This window comes from Leptodactylus fuscus, chromosome 5, assembly GCF_031893055.1.
Source record: "Leptodactylus fuscus isolate aLepFus1 chromosome 5, aLepFus1.hap2, whole genome shotgun sequence".
Taxonomy (NCBI): Eukaryota; Metazoa; Chordata; class Amphibia; order Anura; family Leptodactylidae; genus Leptodactylus; species Leptodactylus fuscus.
The window spans coordinates 215,106,624-215,129,099 of NC_134269.1; the positions used below are offsets into that span (position 1 = coordinate 215,106,624).

The 22,476-nt window shown below is 37.6% G+C and overlaps 2 protein-coding genes and 1 pseudogene across 4 annotated transcripts in view; all 3 read right to left on the reverse strand.

Annotated features, from left to right (window-relative positions):
• The window catches only part of LOC142204081 (protocadherin gamma-C5-like), a 290,042-nt gene that overhangs the window by 252,258 nt on the left and 15,308 nt on the right, over positions 1-22,476 (reverse strand). Inside the window, exon 1 of one of the 3 annotated variants that reach the window (XM_075275337.1) lies at positions 679-3,117. The exons of the other annotated variants lie outside the window; for them this stretch is intronic. Coding sequence (XP_075131438.1) covers positions 679-3,102 — 2,424 coding nt within the window. The 5' untranslated portion in view covers positions 3,103-3,117. Of the gene's footprint in view, positions 1-678; positions 3,118-22,476 lie in introns of those variants that run through there. 3 annotated transcript variants of the gene reach the window in all.
• On the reverse strand, positions 5,832-8,371 carry LOC142203229 (protocadherin gamma-B1 pseudogene; annotated as a pseudogene).
• LOC142203230 (protocadherin gamma-B4-like) lies at positions 13,849-19,909 on the reverse strand. The gene is made up of 2 exons (XM_075273779.1): positions 17,492-19,909; positions 13,849-14,057 (listed from the first exon to the last, which is right to left on the reverse strand). The coding sequence occupies exons 1-2, from the start codon at positions 19,907-19,909 to the stop codon at positions 13,962-13,964; spliced, it is 2,514 nt and encodes an 837-aa protein (XP_075129880.1). The 3' UTR covers positions 13,849-13,961.

The window sequence follows — 22,476 nt, forward strand, 5'->3', positions numbered from 1 at the left end:
CATGATTTTTTGATCCTGTATCTTCTACACAGCTCATCAAATACTATATAAGATGAAGCGGCACCGGCACAGTGCACCGGCATCCAGTCACACCACCCTTCTCCTGATTAGGCCCAAATGAATGTCCTAGTCAGGAGGGAGTGTCTTCAGATGGACGTCTGCGGCTGAACCGGTCGTGGAATGGCAAGCGGGAACAAACCGTTCGCGGAAAAAAGAAATGACCGGCTCCCCTTGATTTCAATGGGAGAAATTTGGGGGGGGTTAGGATTTTGACACAGATTCCGCATCAAAATCCTGACCAAAAAACCCCATCTGAACTCAGCCTTAGGCCCAAATCAATGTCTTTGGCCTAAACTATACAGCTGATTTACCAGTTTTCTGGTGTGGTGGATGCAGTAAATTCCCCCAGTATTAAATCCAGGGGGTAAATTTCTCTTGAAATTCTCTCTAGATAAAATAGATATACATGTATAAAACTGTGAATACCAGACACAATTATAAAATAAAAATACTACTTTTTAGCAGCCAAATCTAATATTTTTAAGAAAGTAATGTAATACATATTATAATTCCTAGGTAAATTAAATATAACTCAATTATCTTGGATTAAAATAATTTTGTAAATTCTATTTATACATTTAATTTATGAATCTTTTTTTACATTTATTTTCTAAATACCTGATCCATATTGCTGGATGGCAAAGCATTATTTCCTGATTCATTCGCTGCTGCAGAATCCTCAGTGTCTATGAGATTGTCTGTTGGGACGTTCTGCACCGGTTTCAGATAAGCAATTTCATTCTGCTTGGAGTCCAGAGTCACACACACATCATATGAGAATGGGAAAGGTAAACTTGTATCACTGATCTCAGAAGGACATCCCAGGGTGAACTGAGGATACACATTTCTACTGTACGGTCCAAAAGTAGTTGGGATGTCGGATTTTCTGCATTTGAAGATGACGGTAATGATAACCGTTATAATGAACAAGCAAGAAATCAGAGCTATAGATATGACCAGATAGAAGGTTACATTGGAGGATTTGTCTGAATGAGTTGGTTGTTTTCTTATCTCCGGTACAACTTGCTGAAAGTTCTCGGCCACAACTAAATTCAATGTCACTGTAGATGACAGAGATGGGACTCCATTATCCTTCACCAGGACCACAAGCTTTTGTCTTAAGTTATCTACATCTTGGAGATCTCTCATAATCTTGACTTCACCAGTATGTTGCCCAATTCCAAACAATGTTGGATCGGGGACTTGTAGTAAGTGATAGGAGAGCCAGGCGTTGTGTCCAGAGTCGGCGTCCACTGCGATCACTTTGGTGACCAGATAACCTTTCTCAGCAGAATGAGGAATAAACTCAAATAATAGCGATCCCTCAGTGTCTGGTGATGGGTAGAGGATCTTAGGAGCATTATCATTCTTATCAATGATACATATCCTCACGGTGACATTACTGCTTAGAGGAGGAGATCCACTGTCTTTAGCCATCACCTGGAACTGAAATTCCCGCAACTGTTCATAGTCAAATGATCTCTGGGCATAGAGAACCCCGGTCATTGAGTTTATGGACACATATGAGGATACCGGGATGTTATCTATGTTACTGTTCACAATGCTGTAAGTAATCTTCCCATTATCACCTTGATCCAGATCTGAAGCAAGAATATTCTGGATTGATGTCCCGGGTTGATTATTTTCTATAATGTAGACAATGTAGTTGACTCTCTCAAAAATTGGAGCGTTGTCATTCACATCTGAAATAGTTACCTGAATGGTTTTATTGGTAGACAGTGGAGGAGATCCTTTATCCATACATTGAATGGTGACATTATATACAGAATTCCTTTCTCGGTCCATACTAGCTGCGGTTACAAGTTTATAGTAGTTACTAGATGACGGTAACAGCTGAAAGTCCTTTATATCTGAGATGTGACAGATCACCTCACCATTCATCCCAGAGTCCAGATCACGGAATTTAATAATAGCTATGACAGTGCCAGGTGGAGAATCTTCTGGAATTGTTGTGGCCAGTATAGTAACTGTGATATCCGGAGCATTATCATTCACATCAATCACTTGTACTGACACCTTACAATGTGTGACAAGACCTCCGCCATCTTTAGCTTCTACAGTCATTTCATAGCTATCTGATACTTCATAGTCTAAGGTTCCTATAGTGTTGATATTGCCTTTCGATGAATCTATAGAGAATATTTGGTCTGTATTTTTTGTGATATGGCTAAAGGAATAAGATATTAAGCCATATAAACCTTCATCTTCATCGGTTGCATTTAAACTGACCACTAAAAATCCAACCTGCGCATTCTCAGGTAGACTTACTCGATATCTGTCCTGACTAAATATTGGAAAGTTGTCATTAACATCTAGAACAGTGACTTTTATGGTTGCGGTGCCAGTTTTGGAGGGTTTACCCCCGTCAGATGCAGTTAGTGTTAACTCATACAAACTTTGTTTTTCTCTATCCAAAGACTTTTGTAGGATAATTTCTAGAATTCTATTTCTATCATCAGCGAATTTTTCTCCAAGACTAAAGTAATCATTTTCAGTAATTGTATAATTTTGTACAGAATTGGTTCCTATATCTGGATCTTCTGCATTTCCTAACAGAAAATGAACTCCAGGTAGAGCAGACTCGCTGATACTTATCTCGAAATTTTTCTTAGAAAATGTCGGAGCGTTATCATTCACATCCTGGATTTCTATAGAGATGGTGTAAAAATTCAAAGGATTTTCTATCACGGCTTCTAGAGTTAAATCGCAGCTCAGTTTAGCTCCACATAATGTCTCTCTATCAATTCTATCCGATACAAATAAATCTCCATTTTCCAAATGAATGCTGATATATTGCTTTGTATCTTGAGACACAATCTGGAATTTTCTAATAATAAGGTCCTTAGCAGCTAATCCCAGATCTTTTGCCACATTCCCCACTACAGATCCCCTCTTCAGCTCTTCCGGTATTGAGTATTGTAACTGACCTGAGACATCCCCAATGTAAAAGGAAGCGAAATATAATAATACTTGCCATATCTTTGTCCATTGTGTTCTTCTAGGTCTTGTGTGATGTTTCATTTTTAGAAGATTAAAATATAATAGAATTTTAAGATTCCGAAAGATTCCCGAGACCTAGGTTACAGTAAAGCAGAAAACACTGAAGACTGAATGCTGGATTTTCTAGAGCTCTGTGCTATGAGGCTGCGTTAGTTCCCTCATTCAGCTACGAAATAAAATACTACAGTCTAATGGCGGCACTCAGAGTCCAAACTGAGGTACTGCAAGTATCCTGAGAAATATATTCTCAATTTCCATTATTGCTTAATTTTGATGCATTTTTTAACTTATATTGTAACATTTAGAAATAATGTGAACACTACCATATATTATCTATATATAAGATCTGTAACAGTACAAGGATAGGATTGTCCACCACTCCTATAACCAATAAAAGGAACCTAAACTGTCATATACATGATATTGAAAGTGTTACAAATACATAAATTCTGCGACACATTTTGCTTAGTACATGTTACTTATTGAATTTTTGTTTAATGGTTAAATTAAAATTAACTGGAATTTCTATTGAGAACATTAAATTTTTGAGGTTTTTTTTTCAGTAATACATAGAGTACTATGTGCATGACAAAGTTATTTTTCATATTTTCTTTCAATTTATGAAAATGTTAAAAAAGAAGGGAGGGGATATGTGTTTTTTTTTCACGTGGTTTAATTTTTTTATTGTACAAATTGTTACTAAAACTTTTTAATTGTTTTCCCTTGTTATTAGGGTATCTGTATGTAGGTGACACGTAGTCTTATGTCTCGCGGGGGCTTCATAGTGCCATATACTACATATAATACTGACATCTCCTTATGTTGTAGAATGGCTTGTGGGTCCCCTGAGGCTCTGGGGCTTATAGAAGAGATTGCTACCTTAGCACCCCCTATAGCTACAGTACCTCCCGTGGCAGAGCTAGCACCTGTGATGAGGGTTTTTAATTTTTTTTTTGTTTATTTTTTTCCACATTGTGTCCTCCATAAGGTCAAAAGAGACTTTTGGAGGGATTTTCAATATTATATGTTAAATATTGTGCCTCAACCATCCCCTCTCCTAATGGCATTGGCATTCTCCTTTTTACCTGTAGTCAATTGTTAGCAACGTTATCCCCAAATAAAATTTTGCAAACTTGGAGTAAATCATTACTTTTTTCCCCACGTCCCACACTTTCAGGACCGTAGCCCTAGAGAGAAGAGATAGGACATGAGTCGGGACCTCCAGGACCAGTCTATGATGCCTGTGCCTGCAGATTAGAGCATTCAGCTTGCAGACTCCAAATTTGAGTCTAGAATGAAGTGGTTTTAAAAAGGTGTGGTGTCAGTCTAGTAGATGGTGCTGTCTTGGCTCTGGGTGTGTTAGTTATACCGTGTGGGCACTCCACCTATAGCCTGTCACGGTCAACATATGTTGAGCTTCAGCATTTTCAAGTGTCGCATGGTCAAAGTGGAGACTATGTCTCTCCTATGTGCAACCCTAACCTGCCTGGTTCATCATACTAATAGTCACAAGGGGCAGTGCCAACAACTACATCCTTTACATACCAGCTAGCACCTTACTTTACCTAATCCATTCTAGCTGCTACCCAGACTCCAGCTGAACTCCTCCTGGGCAGACTCTTGGTAATGATGTCATCGCAGGTTATTCAGCTTTTCTAGCCACAGAAACTGCACTAATACAAGGCTGGCCAAGTTTATGCTTTAGTGTCCATACTTTGTGATGAAGCTGATACTGGCAGAGTATGGACACCTCACCAGCCTGTGAGCCACATCACACCAGTAAGGCTAGCCTCGTATTTTGGGAAGTATTTCACTAGAAAACCCTGCTGGTGCTTGAAGCCTAATCCTCATTCTATGTACATGGAATATAAACTTAAGGAAGAAACACTTTCCAATATTACAATATAATTGGGATTCATCGATCAAAAGAGAATATTAATGATTAGAGATGAGCGAACACTAAAATGTCCGAGGTTCGAAATCCGATTCGAACAGCCGCACACTGTTCGGCTGTTCGAACGAATTTCGGACCCCATTATAGTCTATGGGGGGAAATGCTTGTTGCAGGGGTGGGCAAAATTTGATACAATTATACTTACCAAGTCCACGAGTGACGGTCGGGCTGCATTCCCCTTGAAGTCTTCTCCCGGCGCAGCGCCCCCGCGGCGTCTTCCGGCTGGAATTCACTCTGCCTAGGCATCGGCTCTGCCCGGCCCGACGCCTGAGCAGAGCCGACTGCCCATCGAGGGCATGCCCACGCATGCGCACTCAGCTCTGCCTAGGCCGGATGCCTAGGCAGAGTGAATTCCACCTGGAAGAAGACGCGGGGACGCAGCGCGGAGAAGACTTCGGAAAGGTAAGAGAAGAACCAGCGTTGATTGGCAGAATGTATAACATTCTGCCAATCAACGCTGGTTCTGCATCGAACCTTAAACTTCGAACAGCTAGTAGTGTTTGATCGAGTACGAGTATTTCAAATACCGTAGTATTCGATCGAACACCTACTCGATCGAACACTACTCACTCATCTCTAAACAGATATAAACAGCAAGTTAAAGAACGCTATTACTACAAAGATTATATTGTTTCATGCATTTATAACAAATTATCATGGAAATTATAATAATAATATAAAATACCAGGCAGATAGGTGTTTCAAAAAGTCTAAAATAAAATCCTTTCACCGCGCATTGATTCACTACTAAATAATTTAGGAAATACCTTTTCAGGTAAACATTAGCATTAAATAATTAGTTAAATGAATGAACTGTTACTGGTACCTGATCACTATTGGAAGTGGGATCAGTAGTCACAGAACCATTCTGGATGGCCGAGTCACAGGTGTCTATGAGATAGTCTGTCGGGACGTTCTGCACCGGTTTCAGATAAGCAATTTCATTCTGCTTTGAGTCCAGAGTCACACACACATCATATGAGAATGGGAAAGGTAAACTTGTATCACTGATCTCAGAAGGACATCCCAGGGTGAACTGAGGATACACATTTCTACTGTATGCTCCTAAAGTAGTTGGGATGTCGGATTTTCTGCATTTGAAGATGACGGTAATAATAACAGTTATAATGAACAAGCAAGAAATCAGAGCTATAGATATGACCAGATAGAAGGTTACATTGGAGGATTTGTCTGAATGAGTTGGTTGTTTTCTTATCTCTGGTACAACTTGCTGAAAGTTCTCGGCCACAACTAAATTCAATGTCACTGTAGATGACAGAGATGGGACTCCATTATCCTTCACCAGGACCACAAGCTTTTGTCTTAAAGATTCCATGTCTGGAAGATCTCGTTCAATCCTGATTTCTCCAGTATATTGTCCAATGGTGAATAATGTTGGATCAGGGACTTGTAGTAAATGATAGGAGAGCCAGGCGTTGTGTCCAGAGTCGGCGTCCACTGCGATCACTTTGGTGACTAGATAACCTTTCTCAGCAGAATGAGGAATAAACTCAAATAATAGCGATCCCTCAGTGTCTGGTGATGGGTAGAGGATCTTAGGAGCATTATCATTCTTATCAATGATACATATCCTCACGGTGACATTACTGCTTAGAGGAGGAGATCCACTGTCTTTAGCCATCACCTGGAACTGAAATTCCCGCAACTGTTCATAGTCAAATGATCTCTGGGCATAGAGAACCCCGGTCATTGAGTTTATGGAAACATATGAAGATATTGGAATATTTTCTAGATTACTGTTTAGGATGGTATAGGTGACTTTCCCATTTTCATTAGAGTCAAGATCTGTAGCATGAACATTTTGGATTGAAATCCCGGGCTGACTATGCTCCGCAATGTAGATGATGTAGTTTGTTTTATCAAAAACGGGAACATTGTCGTTCACATCTGATACAGTCAACTCAATGACTTTACTACTGGATAGTGGGGGTAACCCATTGTCCACACACATTATTGTAGTATTGTAAGTAGATTTTTTTTCCCGGTCCATACTAGCGGCAGTAACTAATTTATAGTAGTTGCTGGATGACGGTATTAGTTGGAAAGCCGATGTATCTGAGATTTGGCAATAAACCTCTCCATTTGTTCCAGAATCTTTGTCATGAATATTTATTATTGCGATAACAGTTCCCGGTGGGGAATCCTCTAGAATAGTTGTTGATAGAGTCGTGATGATTATTTCCGGGACATTATCATTCATATCGACTACTTGAATAACCAGCTTGCAATGTGTCACATGGCTGCCTCCATCTTTAGCCTCCACGGTCATTTCATAGGCATCGGACGCTTCATAGTCTAAGGTTCCTATAATTTTTATTTCCCCATTTAAGGGATCTATTGAAAATATTTCCTGGGCATGTTCAGGTATGTGGCTAAATGCATACGTTATTAATGCGTTAGAACCTTCATCTTCATCCGTTGCATTTAATCGGACCACCAGAAAACCTATAGGTGCATTTTCAGGCAAACTTACGTGATAGGTGTCTTGTGTAAATATTGGAGAATTATCATTGAAGTCCTGTACAATAATATTAACAATGGCGGTGCCACTTTTGGAAGGTTTTCCGCCATCAAAAGCAGTTAAGATCAATTCATAAGAGCTCTGTTTTTCTCTGTCCAAGGTCTTTTCTAGTATGACTTCTGGATACTTTAGTCCATCTCTGGTGACTTTCTCTCCAAGAGTAAATTGCCCATTCCCGCTCAGTGTATAACTTTGTATAGAGTTGGTGCCGAAATCTGGATCTTGTGCATTTCCTAAAGTAAAGCGCGCCCCGGGTAAGGTGAGTTCACTTATATCCACATTAAAAAATTTCTTAGAAAATATCGGGACATTATCATTCACATCCTGGATTTCTATAGTGATTGTATAAAACATCAATGGATTTTCTATGACGGCTTCTAGATTCATAAAGCAGCTCAGTTTAGCCCCACATAAAGTTTCTCTATCAATTCGATCTGATACAAGTAAATCTCCATTTTCCGAGCTAATACTGAAATATTGTTTCGTGGCATGAGAAACAATTTGGAATTTTCTTAAGGCTAATTCCTTCATATTCAATCCCAGATCTTTTGCCACATTCCCAATCGCAGATCCCTTTTTCATCTCTTCAGGGATTGAGTATTGTAACTGGCCTGAGATATCCCTAAATCCAAATGAAACAAGACAGAATAATACTTGCCATATCACTGTCCATTGTGTCCTTCGGTATCCTGGGTTATGTTTCATTCTTTGCCGAAAAAACAATATCATCCTTATTAAGAAAATAGAATGTAGAAAATTGCCAAAGCCAGATGAGAGCTAGACAAACCGGTAATCCAAAACGCAGGCTGCAATGTGAGACTACTACAGGACTCTCTGGATCTGCTCAGTGAAATTGCTTTGGTTTTCTATTCTGAGCTAGAAATAAAATACTACAGTCTGATGGCGGCGCTTAGAGCTCAAACTGAGGTACTGCAAGTTCATTTCTGTTTTTTAAATTTATTTTCACAAACATATATTTATATTTCCTCAAATTAACTATTTTCCATCATTATTCTTATTTTATCATTTAAAAATATTTTTATTACAGAACTCTTAGATGACTTTAAAGTCTCTTAAATTGTGGCGGCGAAGTATTATCTTATTCCTGATAATACGTACCTCAGCTGCTATAGAACACACTCTTGATTTAAAAACTTTTTAAAAATTTTTTTCTATTTAACAGGATCTATTTTCTACCATGTGTGGTATACAGTTCTGCAGCAGCTGGAAGACAAAATATAAAATATAGAACTTGAATGCTGCCTCGTTGACCAATCAAATCCAGAACTGAGGTGACGTATTTAAAGGGATTCTACCATTAAAGCGACTTTTTTTCTAATTACCACGTCGGAATAGCCTTAAGAAAGGCTATTCATCTGCTACCTTTAGATGTGGTTTCCGTCGCGCCGTTCCTTAGAAATACCGGTACATACCGGTATGCTAATGAGGTCTCGGCAGCAATGGGGGCGTCCTTCTTCATCTGCCTCCTCTCCTTGTCTGTCATCTTCTTTCTTTGTCATGTCTGACGCCTGCGCAGTCGACTCTGACAGCGAGACCCTGTTAGAGCCGACTGTGCATGCTCAGTAAGGTCCGTACAGCCCTCTGACATGTGAGTGAACTCATCCAGGCGTCGGAGGGCTGTACGGACCTTACTGAGCATGCGCAGTCGACTCTAACAGGGTGTCAGAGCTGACTGCGCAGGCACCAGACATGACGAAGAAAGAAGACGACAGACAAGGGGAGGAGGCAGATGAAGAAGAAGGACGCCCCCATTGCTGCCGAGACCTCATTAGCATACCGGTAAGTACCGATATTTCTAAGGAATGGCGCGACGGAGACCACATCTAAAGGTAGGAGACAAATAGCCTTTCTTAAGGCTATTCCGATGTGGTAATTAGAAAAAAAAGTTGCTTTAATGGTAGAATCCCTTTAATCTTTACTTTGAGACTACTATATAGTCTGTTCTCTCTATTTGTAAATGAGCTCTAAGTGAATAAGAATTGCTCCAACTTCTGCTGTCACCACTGTTTACTTTCTATGGCACCACAAAAGTGGGCAGAGTGTTCCAGACAAATTCAATAAGATTCACTCCAGAAAACCAGCGTAAGTTATACAGGAAATCTATAGGTACCAGATCTTTTAAAGAGGACCTTTCACCATCTGGGGCACATGTGGTTTAATAGACCGCTAGAAAGCTGACGGTGTGCTGAATTCAGCGCACTATCGGCTTTCACGTTCTGTGCCCCTGGTGAAGAGCTAACTCCATGGTCCCCCAGTATAATAACTCTTCACTGTCAGAAGGGTGTTTCCTTTAGTTCCTCTATTGCACTGTACTGTGAGAGCGGGTGTTCTTTACCACCCAATGATGATGCCCCCTAGAAAGATGAAGCTAAAGTTATAAAAAGTTTTAAAAAATTCAATCTTCCAAATAAAAATGCTGAAAAACTGTATGAGTCATGTGAAGCTTTGCCATATCTGACTATGCCTAAGTTATAAAAATATCCAAGTTTTTATTCTGTACATTGAAGACAAATCAAAATGTCTAATAACTTTTATTGGAGAGATGATGTGACCAAGAAACAAACAGACCCTGAAATGGTATCAATACAACTTACAGCAAGTCTAACGAAAATAGAGCTCCATAGATGAGCATAGAACAAAAGTGCTGAGTGTCAGGAAGCGATGATGCCACGAAGAGTTTGTAAAAACACAAAAATCTATATACATTCAGGATTTCTGTAATCTTATTAGCCTGAATACAGGGAAAGGGTCATTTTTGTGTTCAGTAAACACCAGAAATCTAAACCTTAAAACTCTGACATAATTGCATTTTTGTAACATCCTATTAATAATTTTTTTAGCTTTCCGACGCATTATATGAACGATTAAATGTTGCCATTAGAAGGTACAACTATTCACAAAAAAAATGTCAATGAAAAAAACAAAAAAATAAAAGTCATGTGTTTGGGGTGGCAGGGAGTAAAAAATGAAATAGCAAAAATAGAAAAGGATGTTTTCCTCCCCAAAATGGCAGCGGGAAGATGGCGCCTCAGTCACTATTGACCAAGGCGTTGGGGGCCTTAATGCCTATGATCAGTGTAGTAATTAGCTCCATGTCCTTGCTGTATAATGCTGTGATAAAGAAAGGAATGTAGACTTTAAATGTGAACTATCTCAAGCATTCAGAAGGGTTTCCAACCAAAAACCTTATTGCCCAAATTCCTAAAACAGTTACTCCATTGAGCTTTACATGGTAGACCACAGACTTGTGATTGTGTCTGGGCCTTAGAAGATAATACAAAACAAGCTTTCTAAATTTTATATATTTAGTAACCCTGAATGGGTTGGTACTAGCCACTTAACATATACAGAAATATATATATATATATATATATCAGTGGATAAGCAAATACAGTTACAGTACAATACAATACATAAAATAAAAGGGAATAAAAGATAAAAAGAAATAGCCAATGAATCTCTGAAGCCTAACTCCTAGACTTCTGGGCACATACTTCAGTACATAGCTTCAACCTGCTCTTCACATGGTTTGCAGAAGTAGAATCATAGAGTCAGGCCAGTGGTACCATGGGGTTTGTATTGAGGTCCCCATCATATAGACACCAAGGATAACACCCCAATACCCTTTGGGTAATGAGTTCAGTGTTTGGACCTTTTCCCTGCTCTCAAAAGACTAGCAAGTTTGGACTTAGACTGTTGGGGTCCGCCTGGCACACCCAAGAAATTTACTGGTGCAACTGTGGCATGTCCTCCTAGAAAAACATTATCAGAAAACCATATCTCCTTTGAAGTCTGAGACAGAGTCAACCTGTCTGGCTGATATTTACTGAAAGAGCTCTGAATCCACAACTCCAGGATGCCCCAATGCTGGGCAGGTCACAACAAAAGGCTATGTTTACAGAGCTAACGAGCCTCCTTTATGCAATGAAACAGGTGTTGCTAACCAACACCCTGGACATGACAAGTCTAGCCAAGTAATACGTCGCCAAGGCCAAGCACACAATTGAAAAATACATAGCTACGAGTATCTTATCCTCACAATGGACATAGTCCATTTAGCTATATGCCTAAATTAATAAAGCAATGAACATATAAATATTTAATAATATTATGATTCCTACCTGTGTTATGTTTTCAGAAGATGCATCAGGTTGTGAATTATCATTTCTGGTTCCAGAATCTTCAGTGTCTATGAGATTGTCTGTCGGGACGTTCTGCACCGGCTTGAGATAAGCAATTTCATTCTGCTTGGAGTCCAGAGTCACACACACATCATATGAGAATGGGAAAGGTAAACTTGTATCACTGATCTCAGAAGGACATCCCAGGGTGAACTGAGGATACACATTTCTACTATAGGATCCGTAGGTTGTTGGATTATGAGATTTCCTGCATTTTAAGACTAGAGTAATCAACACCGTAGCAATAAATAGAATGGAAATAAAAGCTATGGAAACCACCAAATAGAATGTGATATTGGAAGAAGAATTTGATGTATTAGGTTGTCTCTTTATCTCTGGCACAACCTGTTGAAAGTTTTCAGCCACAACTAAATGAACTGAAACTGTACAAGACAGAGATGGGACTCCATTATCCTTCACCAGAACTATAATTTGTTGTCTCAAGGTTTCTGTGTCTTGAATGTCTCTTCCAATTTTAATTTCACCAGTATATTGGCCAATGGTGAATAATGTTGGATCGGGGACTTGTAGTAAGTGATAGGAGAGCCAGGCGTTGTGTCCAGAGTCGGCGTCCACTGCGATCACTTTGGTGACCAGATAACCTTTCTCAGCAGAATGAGGAATAAACTCAAATAATGGCGATCCCTCAGTGTCTGGTGATGGGTAGAGGATCTTAGGAGCATTATCATTCTTATCAATGATACATATCCTCACGGTGACATTACTGCTTAGAGGAGGAGATCCACTGTCTTTAGCCATCACCTGGAACTGAAACTCCCGCAACTGTTCATAGTCAAATGATCTCTGGGCATAAATCACTCCACTTATAGAATTAATGGAAATATAAGATGACACAGGAATCTCTTCTACGTTGCTGCTTAGAATGCTATAACTTATTTTCCCATTCTCATCACAGTCTAGATCTGTAGCATGGACTTTGTGTATTGATGTTCCTGGTTGATTATTTTCTCCAATATACAGAATATAATTCATCTTCTCGAAAACTGGAGCGTTGTCATTCACATCTGAGATGTTGAGCTGAAAGGTTTTGTTGGTAGACAGTGGAGGAGATCCATTATCCATACACTGTATTGTAACGTTATAGGATGGATTTCTTTCTCGGTCCATGTTGGCTGCAGTTACTAGTTTATAGTAACTACTGGAGGATGGAATTAGCTGAAAAGCCAAAGTGTCCGAGATATGACAAGTAACTTCACTATTCATCTCTGAATCCAAGTCATGGACGTTCAATAAGGCTATGACAGTTCCTAGAGGAGAATCCTCCGGAAGCAATGCTGATAGAGATGTAATGGTTATATCTGGAGCATTATCATTGACATCAATCACTTGTATTGACACCTTGCAATGTGTCACATGACCTCCGCCATCTTTAGCTTCCACAGTCATTTCATAGGCATCTGATGTCTCATAGTCCAAGTTTCCTAACACTTTGATATCTCCATTTATTGAATCTATAGAAAATAATTGTAGAGCATCCTCAGATATATGACTAAAGGAATACGTTATCTCAGCATTAGAGCCTTCATCTTCATCAGTTGCATTTAGCTGAATTACAAGAGAACCAATAGCTGCATTTTCATGTAATCTTATATAATATGTATCTCGATTAAATTTAGGCAGGTTGTCATTAAAGTCTTGGACAATAATTTTTATAGAAGCAGTGCTGGATTTCTGTGGGTTCCCTCCATCCAATGCCGTTAATGTTAGCTCATAGAAACTTTGCTTCTCTCTATCCAAGGATTTTTCTAGTATAATTTCTGGATATTTAATTCCATCTGTTGTAATTCTTTCACCAAGGCCAAAGTTTTCATTCCCGCTCAGTGTATAACTTTGTATAGAGTTGGTGCCTAAATCTGGATCTTGTGCATTTCCTAAAGCAAAACGCACCCCAGATGATGTGACTTCACTTATTTCTAGATCAAAATGTTTCTTAAAAAATATCGGAGCGTTATCATTCACATCCTGGATTTCAATGGTGATTGTGAAAAAATTCAGTGGATTTTCGATCACGGCCTCCAGATTTATAAAGCAGTTGGGTTTAATCCCACATAATGTTTCTCTATCAATCCTGTCTGATACAAATAAGTCTCCAGTTTCCAAATCAATATTAAAATACTTAATTTTTGCTTTTGAAATAAGTTGGAATTTTCTCTTGGCTAATTCATCTACATTTAGTCCGAGATCTTTTGCCACATTCCCAATTACAGATCCTCGCTTCATTTCTTCCAGCACTGAATATTGTAACTGGCCATAGATACTATTGATAGAGAAGAAAATAATGCAAAATACCTGATATATCTGCTGCCATTGCTTCCTTCTGTGTCTTGTTGAATCACTCATTGTCAGAAAGCTGTATTGTAAAATTGTCCTTTGCTATATTCCACAAGAAGTTAAATATAATTCTTTGAAAAGGAAAATCATTCAAGAAGATTCTTCTTACAATCTTGCCTGCAATGTGTTCAGTGGGAATATTGTAGTTTTCTTCTGCATCCAAATTGAAATTACTAGATTGAATAAAAACTGATATCCAGTCTTACAGTGCCACTCAGTGTTCAAAAATAAGAACAGCGACTGGTCTAAAAGTAGAGTTTTCATGTATTTTTTGCTTATATTTTCTTTCCATTTTTAATTAACGTATTTTGATTAAGTGATATTAAAAGATATCGGAATTAATAGCAATGTAAAATGCTTAATAATAACTGAATATTGGAAATAAAATAGTGAATACAACTTTTATCTAAAATATTAACCTAAAAATGCATGAAGCCAGTAATAATAATAAAGCAAATTCTAAGAGTGTATTGTCGCATTTTAATTTAATTTACTTTTAGTCTATTTATATAAAAACAAAAGCAGAAACATCTACTACCTGCGGTTTTATCTAAAAAGATATAACATGTAAGAAATAAAATAAAGCCAGTATCCATGTGGCCATTTTTTCATTACAAGGCCCTCCATTTTATAGCCTGTTAAGAATATGAATACAAACTTTGAAATTGAACAAATAAGTTTCAAACTAGTGAAAATTTAGTTTATCAGTTCTTATAAATATTGCAAAAGTTATTACAGTAATAATCGATTATAATACATGGTAAATTAATATCTGTAATAAACCATGGAGTAATATCATAGTATACCAAGTTTTCTACAATTAAAGTTTGGGCTTTTTTGGAATTTTGTGGGTTCCAACAAACAACATATCATTAGATAAATATATTACAGCTTACTATTCAACTTATGTACAGACATCTGACATTCTCATGTGTTCATAGAGTCTTTCTTTAAACAAAAAAATAGCTTTAAAAATTCTAACATTATAAATTTTCCTCACTACTTTATCAATTTATTACAGACTCTTTTCATATATTAGAATTACATACTTTTCCAATAAAACCATCAATCCATAATTCATTTGGTCCATATCAGTCACCTCCCAAATATGATTCACTTTGTAATAATGTATTAAATAATCTGAGTAGTGTCACCAAACTCATCTGGAAATGTACAAGTGAGCTTAATAAAGACCTGATCAAAAGTGAAAGTTGTTACATGGATCCAAACCTGCTTTGCTTTAAGAAATAAAAATTGAGGAAGCAATACATTATCCCTTCAATTTCCACCCCGGGCAAAAATGGAAATAGAATGGATTTGAACCAGTTGATCTGAATACCTATAAAGGCTGCATGTTGTTCCCTAGGGAATTATATAGAAGCCCAATGAAACAAAGTAATTCCCAAAAACCAAACTGGTTTATCACTTGTGATAAAATAAATCCCACTCAACAGATTTAATGAACTGTTTGCATCAGTGGATAGACATCCCCCTCCTCTGGCAACAGCTCTTCAATATACTGGAAATTCACTCAAGGTCTATTACAATTTATTGCTTTAATAGGAATAAATCCTGCCTGGTCTTAGTAGACAATGGCCTCTACAACAAAAGTCAAACAATTGGCCTTTGGCTATTAATTTCGCAAATCAGAAGAGAGATTGGAGGACACAAGCTCACTAATAACGGGGTCCTTACTTTTGAGTATCGTTCATAGAGGACAGATGTCTTATGCATCATGCAACATTAGCAAAAATGTCTCCATAGATTGAGCTGGATGATTAACATATAATTCTAAAGGATTCCCCTCTGGGCCATAGGATTGTTAGATTGCTCCTGGTGATTGACTAATAATTCTTTCACATTCATCCCTTGAAGGGGGGCAACTAATGAGTAATGACTCTCTCTGCTCCTCTGAGATTCTGGGAAACACAATTAAATCCTAAAATGTATTTAATTCTTCAGACTGATGTGACCCAGTAGAGGAGTAAAACAAAAAATGAAATAATTTCCCGCTGAGTCAGTATACATCACCCCTGTATTACTTCTAATATCAACAGCCCGTGATTGACTTCCATGACTTCAAATGCAAGAGGCCAGAAACTTCTCAGCTCTCCCACTCACAGCAAAATCCCCTGACATCACCAATATCAACAGCCCACTGTTTAAGAAAATCGTCATATCCATCCTGGCATTTTTGCTAGAACATTTTGCTACCATCCAAGTGGTTTGGAATACAGAGCTCCTCCTCATTAACAAGTTCCTGCCTTAGAGACTCCAATAGAATCTCCTTTCCTTACATAGGCTTTAAATGTATCCCACACATTCTACAAGATGTTGACACTCCATTAATCAGAAGAAACCCCTGAATAGGTCTATTCTTTACTTTGATTTGATAAGCACTTAAAGTATGAAGGAAATAATAAACCTTGTACCATCTTATACATAGTTCATCACTCTCAATCCCTACCAGCAAGGGAGAATCGGCATGAAAAACCTTCTTGCTTGATAGTGTAGTCTATAAACATAATTAACCATTTACCAGCTAACCAACTATAAGTCTATCCTTCTGATGCCTTAGAATAAATGGAAAATTGGATTGAGTCTGGGTGGAGAATCCTCTAACTTCTGTTAGCACAATGTGATTCACAAGTTGTTTTCATTTCACTGTGACTACCACATTTTGGTGATTAAAGTGATGATAATGGACTTTAAAGCTTTCCATATCAAAGAGCAACTCCTGGACAATAACCTCAGCATGAAGAAGCTGCTGTTATCAGGGCGGGTACACCTCTGCGACCCGGTCTCCACTTTCCGGGTTTCCGTCTTCTGCCAACAGGAAACAGAAACTCGACAGACAGTGTCTGCCCGTGAGCACATGTGAGTGTTTTGTGGTCTCCGCAGCAAAACCGTTTTTTTTTTAACCAGACACAAAGTCATGCATTTCCAACTTTGTGTCCGGTTAAAAAAAATGGTTCCGCCGTGGAGACCAGAAGATGCTCACAGGAGGACATTTTGCATAGCCATTCAAATTAACGGGTTTGAAAAGTGACTGCTGGTTTTCGTCACCTGTCCAATTTCTTGAGCAGAAGCCGGAAACCTGGAAGCAGAGACCAGGGAACAGATGTGAACCTGCCCTCACTCTTAGAAGAACAATTTTAAATCACAGCTGTTTGACTTCAATTAAGGTGACTGCAGCACCGGGTATCTACCGGCACAAAGTAGATACCAAGATTGGTGATGTCTAGGGGTTAAGAAATGTGCTACTAGCAGCATATATTAGAAAGAATTAAATAATCATATATTGTAAGTAGTAATGGCCAAGTACCAAGTATAGTTTAATAAAATATAATTGAGTCCTACCTGTGCAATATTGCTGGAATTCATATCACTGTTAGAAGAAGCATCTAATGCAGTAGAATCCTCAGTGTCTATGAGATTGTCTGTTGGGACGTTCTGCACCGGTTTCAGATAAGCAATTTCATTCTGCTTGGAGTCCAGAGTCACACACACATCATATGAGAATGGGAAAGGTAAACTTGTATCACTGATCTCAGAAGGACATCCCAGGGTGAACTGAGGATACACGTTCCTGTTATACGCTCCATACATTGTTGTATTATTAGATTTCCTGCATTTTAAGACTATGGTAATCAACACAGTCACAATGAATAGAATTGATATAAGAGCTATGGAAACTACCAAGTAGAATGTGATATTAGAAGAAGTATTTGACACATTAGGTTGTCTCTTTATCTCTGGTACAACCTGTTGAAAGTTTTCAGCCATGACAAAATTAACTGAAATTGTGCAAGACAGAGATGGGACTCCATTATCCTTTACCAAAACCACAATTTTTTGTCTCATGGTTTCTGTGTCTTGAATGTCTCTTCCAATTTTAATTTCACCAGTATATTGGCCAATGGTGAATAATGTTGGATCAGGGACTTGTAGTAAGTGATAGGAGAGCCAGGCGTTGTGTCCAGAGTCGGCGTCCACTGCGATCACTTTGGTGACTAGATAACCTTTCTCAGCAGAATGAGGAATAAACTCAAATAATGGCGATCCCTCAGTGTCTGGTGATGGGTAGAGGATCTTAGGAGCATTATCATTCTTATCAATGATACATATCCTCACGGTGACATTACTGCTTAGAGGAGGAGATCCACTGTCTTTAGCCATCACCTGGAACTGAAACTCCCGCAACTGTTCATAGTCAAATGATCTCTGGGCATAAATCACTCCACTTATAGAATTAATGGAAATATAAGATGACACAGGAATCTCTTCTACGTTGCTGCTTAGAATGCTATAACTTACTTTCCCATTCTCATCGCAGTCTAGATCTGTAGCATGGACTTTGTGTATTGATGTTCCTGGTTGATTATTTTCTCCAATATACAGAATATAATTCATCTTCTCAAAAACTGGAGCGTTGTCATTCACATCTGAGATGTTGAGCTGAAAGGTTTTGTTGGTAGACAGTGGAGGAGATCCATTATCCATACACTGTATTGTAACGTTATAGGATGGATTTCTTTCTCGGTCCATGTTGGCTGCAGTTACTAGTTTATAGTAACTACTGGAGGATGGAATTAGCTGAAAAGCCAAAGTGTCCGAGATATGACAAGTAACTTCACTATTCACCCCAGAGTCTAAGTCATGGACATTCAGTAATGCTATGACAGTTCCTAGGGGAGAATCCTCCGGAAGTGATGCTGATAGAGATGTAATGGTTATATCTGGAGCATTGTCATTGACATCAATCACTTGTATTGACACCTTGCAATGTGTCACATGACCTCCGCCATCTTTAGCCTCCACAGTCATTTCATAGGCATCTGATGTCTCATAGTCCAAATTTCCTAATACTTTGATGTCTCCGTTTATCGAATCTATAGTGAATAATTTGCGAGCATTGTCAGATATATGACTAAAGGAATACGTTATCTCAGCATTAGAGCCTTCATCTTCATCAGTTGCATTTAGCTGAATTACAAGAGAACCAATAGCTGCATTTTCATGTAATCTTATATAATATGCATCTCGATTAAACTTCGGCAGGTTGTCGTTAAAATCCTCTACAATAATCTTGATTTTAGCAGTGCTGGATTTCTGTGGGTTTCCTCCATCCAATGCCGTTAATATTAGCTCATAGAAACTTTGCTTCTCTCTATCCAAGGATTTTTCTAGTATAATTTCTGGATATTTTCTCCCATCTGGTGTAATTTTTTCACCAAGACCAAAGTTTTCATTCCCACTCAGTGTATAACTTTGTATAGCGTTGGTGCCTAAATCTGGATCTTGTGCGTTTCCTAAAGCAAAGCGTGCCCCGGGTAAGGTGAGTTCACTTATTTCTAGATCAAAATGCTTCTTAGAAAATATCGGAGCGTTATCATTCACATCCTGGATTTCAATGGTGATTGTGTAAAAATTCAGTGGATTTTCGATCACGGCCTCCAGATTTATAAAGCAGTTGGGTTTAATCTCACATAATGTTTCTCTATCAATCCTGTCTGATACAAATAAGTCTCCAGTTTCCAAATCAATATTAAAATACTTAATTTTTGCTTTTGAAATAAGTTGGAATTTTCTCTTTGCTAATTCATCTACATTTAGTCCGAGATCTTTTGCCACATTCCCAATTACAGATCCTCGTTTCATTTCTTCCAGCACTGAATATTGTAACTGGCCATAGATACTATTGATAAAGAAGAAAATAATGCAAAATACCTGATATATCTGCTGCCATTGCTTCCCTCTGTGTCTTCCTACATTCATTGTAAAAAAAAAAAAAAGCTGTGATACTAAGTTTCCTTTGCAATAATCCACAAGAAGGGAATATTATTCTTTGAAAAGGAAAATCAAGCAGAGGTTCCTTATAATCCAGACTGCAGTGCTTAGTAGAAATATTACACTGTTTCCCAATATCCTGTGTTATAAGACTACAGAGAAATTACAAGGTTTTCTTTCTAGGCTGGATAAAATTCTATTCCCAGTCTTACAGTGCCACTCAGTGTTCGAAAATAAGAACAGCGACTCTTCTGCAAGTAGATTTTTAGCTAGTTTGTAAATTTCAGTTTATTGTTTCATTTCTTTTAAAAGTTTCTTATTATGATGATATGATATTAAATACTAAGTATTTGGATTATTAAAATGCAAAAGAAATAACAATATAATAATATCTAATGCCAAAATATAAGACACCGGTTTTATCCACTATGTAACTATCTTACAATTTGTTTTGAGGAATGATTTATCATTTTAATTTTTAACCTGAACTTTTTACATTCAGAAAGAGAAAAAATAATATATATTATATATTAAATATCTCTATACAGAATTACAATGTAAGCTCAGACTAGATGGACCGTAATATTAATTTTTTTTAAACCTCTTTTGTCTCATTAGTCATGGGATCTTCTGATCCCTGATAGAATATACTGTAGTAATAATGGAAATAGATGACAGCCAGTCATGTTTTGCCTTGGTCAGGACCTGATGCAGAAGCAAAGATGGAAGAGCTGAGAGCCTTGATTGAGCGCCAGGTTGACACAGTGACATATTGACAGGCACAGGGGAAATGATAAGTAGGTAACACCTTAGATGCTACAGTTGCTATGGATCTGAGTTATCCCTGATCATAGATTCCAGTGGTCTTAGCTGTAAATTAATATCAAAACAAGCTAACCGGGTAGGTACACATAGCCACATTGAAAAGACACCATATAACTTTGTGATACCAATTGATCAAATTATGATTTCACATTGCGAAAAGCTTCTCACCTCTTGAGACACATGTCCAGCCAAGAGGAAAGATAAAGAAAGACCCTGGGACGTCATTTTTGCCAACAAATGATGTTAATATACAGTAAACCTTTTTCAATATATTTTTTGCCTTAAAAAAATACAATACCACAATTCTCTGATGATTATGAAATTGCAATTTCTGTATTTCAGACTTACATAAAAACCAAACATCATCTTGCCATTAAATCCTTGATTTTTGTTATATAAATGTTTTAAATGTATATTTTCTAAACTAACGACCATACTATTAAAATTATACTTAAATGTGTAATTTTAAATTGTACAAATTAGTTTATGTGTAGGTTATATTTTATTAATTCAGTCCACAATCTTTAAAATTTAGGTGACTACACAAATACTGATGCAGCAAAGTTTAACGCTTAACCCACTTTAAATAAACTGGCACAGAATGTTAGCTGCACTCTTTCTACTACTTTTAATGGCTTTCATTGTGTTCTGTAATAAGGTATCACTCTGCAGTAAGTTATCAATTACTTTTTCAGTTAAAATGTGTTACATCTTTAGTAACTATTAACATGAAACTTTTTTAAAATTTCACATTTTATATAAATTTTCTTGCATATGTTTTTTTTTAACATTTAGTTTAATTTATCACTGCTAAACTTTTAAAATGTTCAACTTTAGCATGTTAAAATATATCAAATATTTTGCATTAAATACTTCATCATTAACACATCTCTTGCACCAAGGAGCTCCATCGAGGAATACTGGAGCTAAAATTTTTAGACGTTGGTATAGACTCTGTATATAGAATTGTATTGTGTTTAGCATACTTAAGTAATACAAGATAAAGTTGTTGAAATACGTCATCACCTTGCTCTAAGACTCTCACATAAATCCATTTAGATTTGCATCTCAAACTCCTTTTATTTCCATTGCTTTACTTTTCTAGGTGGAGTAAAACCAGAGATACAGCCATTTCAAATGACTCTATCCTTTTGGTAAATACTTCAGCTCTACATACTGCATTGAGTATAGGTGTACAGAACAGACTCTGCCTGGCATTGCTAATGGGCACTTTACAGCTTGTTCTCTATTAAAAGTAAGTTATATAGGTTAACAAAGCATATTACAAAAAAAGTCCCCCCCCCAAACCTCCAGATACAATAGCAAAAAATAAAATAAAATGGAAGTTACACTTTCAGGAAATTATAAATTGATTTGATTTCACAGAACTAAGGCTCGCAGGGTCGGTTCAAACAATGTAACTGATGCGCACATTACAGAAATTCTAAAAGACAGGCTGTGTTTTAAATAGTTAAGTCCAGCAAATACGTAGATAGAGGTGGCACTACTCAAACAGGAAATTACATCTGTGCAGGAGACAGAAAAAGCGGAAACAATGGTGGTGCTCTAAGTTCAAGATAAAGTGCAATATGAATAAAAAAGAAAAAATTGCTTGGCACTCACCGAAGTTGCTAAAAAGTAGTAAACTTTATTGAAGAACGTCCATACAAAGTAAAAGCGGGAGGAGGCACGCTCAAAAACCGAGCGTGGTTTTTGAGTGTGCCTCCTCC